Consider the following 4,137-nt stretch of genomic DNA (forward strand, 5'->3'; position numbering starts at 1 on the left):
TCAATTATTTTCTGCCCTCAAGGAGCTTACATTCTATTGGGGAGACATATGTATATGATAAGGACAAAACATCTCCTTAATCATTAAGGACAATTTAAGTTAAGAACAAAACACTTCCCTGGTAGGGAGGCATCTTAGAAATAGAAGAAAAGATATTTGAGAAGAGTCTTGGGTCTGGGAATTCCATACAAGAAATAAAAAGAATTTTCTTTTATGTTTAAATAATATATCTAAACATGTCATCTTTACATTGCACATAAATATTATTGGATCTGGTTCTGAAATATTGAGATAATTGCATTAGTTCATCAAATCAGTCCAGACTTATGACTGTTTATTTAGAACACTATTCAATACTCACTAATTTTGTTCCTTGTTGGTGCATAAGTAAAATTAATATCATGCTGAAAAGAGAAAATTTATTCTTAAGATTTTATATTATTTCAAAGTAATAAAGATTTCAGTTAGGGATAAGGGAATAGACTGAAAGGAGATTTCTATAGAAACTGAAAACATGAGATAAAAGATTAAATCAGGCTTTATTTTCTCTATTGCCATATTCATTTAGATAAAATTTTCTTCAATGCAGCAATGACATCCTTATTCTTTAGGCCATATATCCAAGGGTTAAACATTGGGGTCACAATGGTATAGAAAAGTGAGAGCACTTTGTCTATTCCTGGAGAGTGTGTGGACTTAGGTCTTAAATATGTTATGATAGTAGACCCAAAGAATAAGGACACAACAATTAGATGGGATGAACAAGTGGAAAAGGCTTTAGATCTCCTCATGCCCACTGGAAGATTCATAATGGTAGCAATGATATTGACATAGGACCAAATTATCAAAAGAAAAGGTACCATAATGAACAGCACAGCCACAGCATAGACAAAGAATTCATTTATAGAAATAACCCCACAGGCCAACATCAGTAATGGAGGAATGTCACAGAAAACATGATTAATTTCATTAGAATCACAAAAAGACAGAGAGAAAATATGGAACGTCTGCCCTATCTGCACTGGGATTCCACATATCCAGGACCCAATCACCAGCTGGATGCACACTTTTTGGTTCATTATGACAGGATAATAAAGAGGCTTACAAATGGCCACATAGCGGTCATATGCCATCACAGCTAAGAGGAAGCACTCAGTGACTCCCAGAATAAGCAAAAAACAAAGTTGTACAGCACAGGCCACAAAAGAAATATTTCTGTTCTGAGTCCAAAAGTTCATCAACATTCTGGGAAGAATAACTGATGTGTAGCAGATTTCCAAAAAGGAAAAATTCCCTAGGAAAAAATACATAGGTGTATGGAGAGCTGGATCAGTCTTGGTTATTACAATGATGAGGCCATTTCCCACCAGAATGCTCAAATAGATGACTGTGAAAATACCAAACAGAAAGTCTTGGAGGTTGGGTAGCTCATAAAATCCCAGGATAACAAATTCTTCCACCATAGTGAGATTTTCTTCTCCCATTTTCTCTATTTTTCTTTCTTTCTTTTTTTTTTTGAAAAAGTGAATTCAGATAGGATGAGTAACTTCACTCCTCTGGAATTTAAAATCATTCTCTAAAAGGGATGTTTTGAATTATCAGGTCTCTTTGATTTCTAACATCTGTTCTAGATTATAATGTATTTTCAAGAATTCAATAAATATTTATTAAATTAACATATTATGCATCTCAATAAAAGTATTTTAAAGTTTCTAAGAAAAATGCATTGGAATTCCATTATTGTTATTTTATTTTCTGTGTTTTAAGGATCCAACTCTGAAATTTAAAAAAAAAAAACCTTTATGCTCTGGAATATTTTATATTAAAAGTGTAGCTAGAAATTGGCTTCTGTTGAAAATTGAAAATAATACTATATGGGAAAATAATACTGAAAATATCATAATTTGATATACTGTTCTACATTTCAAGGCCATACAAAACATTTTTTTTAGGACTTGAAGGGACCTGCAATGTCTTATCTACTAGCTCACATAAGATATAGGTAAAGGAACTGAGACTTAGAGACCATAAGTGAATCCAATATTTCTAACACCAGATACTGTTCTCATTTCATTATACTATTCTTTTCACTGTTCTTGAAACTCTTAAGAAAAGGAGTTATTTATTCCTTATGGGATTGGAAAAATGCAAATGAATTTACTTTAGTTAGACATGGTTCACTTCTACCATACACATAGCTATTTTGATCTTATAACATTCTATCTTTTTTCCCCTTTGATTAACATAGTCAAATCTCCTTTCCATTAATCAAAAAACTACTCTATTTTTAATAAGTCAAAATTCCAAAGATTACTTTTCTTAACCATCCTCTTTAATCATTCAAATCCAAAATAATCTCTCATTGATATGAATTTTTACAGCATTGATTGTTACATCCACTTGACATTGAAGTCTAATTTATAGCTGGCTTTTTATTATAATATAGATATCTGATAGAAAAAATCTATATCTCTGTCTACTTTGCATATAAGCACTTAAAATTTTCTTGATTATTACTCTATAGAACTCATTGTCTTGGCTGTAAAATTTTAGGCTTCTAGAAGAGATCATCTACTCCAAAATAACTTCCTGATAGTCTAATCTCTCTGATTCTACCATTAAAAATCTTTCTTTGGGTTTAGGATTTGTCTCCTTTTGACTTCCCTTGTAATTGACAAGGAAGGGCAGGTCCAAGTGGATTATCCTGCAATAAAGTGTTAAAGGAAGCCACAGAAAGAAACATGTCACAGGTGGTGCAGGTAGGAGATGAATTAAGGTCAATGGAGGGATAATATATTGTGTGATAAGAGTATTGCAAATGCAAATGAGAGGAAATAATAAACATAGTACCAACATTAATAATTTACAAAAATTTGGTCTTCTCCCTAATGTAATTTCTTGATAGTTAATCTTATCTTTTTATGGATCTCATTACATCCAGTATCCATTCTTGATTTTTAAATAATTTTCCTGCTTTATTTCCTGCTTTATATTTATTATCTTATTATTAAATTATCAGAACTTCTATAGTGGAAGAAGTTTTGAAAACTCTGTTGCAAGGAACACTGGATTGACCATCAAGGGACATAACTGAAATGTATTGCTGTCACTTAGAAGCAGAATGATATGAGAATTTAACTTCATTTTATCTTAGGCTCTTCATCTAAAGAAAATCAGGAAAATCGTACTTGAACTGACTGACTCTGTTCAAATGATGTGTTGAACAATACTTTGAAAACATAAATGAAAAAAAAATTTCAAACACACATGTTTCAATCTTTAACTTAAATTTTATGTATCAATTCTTAATTCTGAGGCATCATTTTCTCTTTTATAAAATGATGAACTTTCACTAGATGATCCATGAAGTCTCTTCCCGAAGATGACATCCTATGCCACATTTCCTAAGGCCCTTTCTAGTTCTGATTTCTTTTTGTCTTAGCTTCCAATGTTCTCTAACAATCTAGGAAATACTTGTTGAATTAAAGTAGGAAAAAACTCTCTAATTCAATTTAGAAATAGCCAAAAAATAAGGATGTTGGTATTCCTCTCCTTGCTCTTCCCTCATTAAAATAAATAAATAAATAAATAAATAAATAATATAGAAATACAGAAATCAAACACCTGCTTATTGCTTTGTGATCCTTTTACAAAATTTTAGTCAATAATTATTGTGAAAGTCAAAATCCTTATGACATATAGACTTCAGAGAAACCTTTTCAATAAGAGTATGAAATAATCAGATTAATCACTGCCATATCTAACAAAGAATCTCTTTACTATAACTCTCAGGTTTAACCCAAGATTCTCATCTCTCTCTCTCTCCATAAGAAACATATACATTCCAAGGGAAGTTGATTGCTGATGCCAATATTAAAAAAATAAAATTACAAGGGATCTTTCTCTTTATTTTTAGAGTTTTCAATAATTGTTCTAAGCACTACAGGTCAATGTCTGAAGGCTCTGTTTCCCCTCATAAGTCAGCCCAAAAGAAGTTAGTTAAACTTAGAATTGGATTGTGTTGATAAAAAATGCACAAAATTACCAGGAAAAATGTGAGTCTGCTTCTCACCTCAGAAAAGTAACATGGTTTGAATGAGGAAATATTCATGTTTCCACAATAAATTTATACATTAT

General features: G+C 31.3%; 1 protein-coding gene across 1 annotated transcript; it reads right to left on the bottom strand.

The window, feature by feature from the left end:
* Nucleotides 1-560: 560 nt before the first annotated feature.
* Nucleotides 561-1,484, bottom strand: LOC114042209 (olfactory receptor 10AG1-like). The gene has a single exon (XM_027860872.1). The coding sequence runs from the start codon at nucleotides 1,482-1,484 to the stop codon at nucleotides 561-563; it is 924 nt and encodes a 307-aa protein (XP_027716673.1).
* Between the last annotated feature and the right edge of the window lie 2,653 nt (nucleotides 1,485-4,137).

The sequence above is a fragment of the Vombatus ursinus genome, unplaced genomic scaffold, assembly GCF_900497805.2.
Source record: "Vombatus ursinus unplaced genomic scaffold, bare-nosed wombat genome assembly UNPS02014293.1, whole genome shotgun sequence".
Taxonomy (NCBI): Eukaryota; Metazoa; Chordata; class Mammalia; order Diprotodontia; family Vombatidae; genus Vombatus; species Vombatus ursinus.

Excerpts from the sequence above, each read along its gene's own strand:
- LOC114042209 (XM_027860872.1), bottom strand. The coding sequence starts at position 1,484 with ATGGGAGAAGAAAATCTCACTATGGTGGAAGAATTTGTTATCCTGGGA.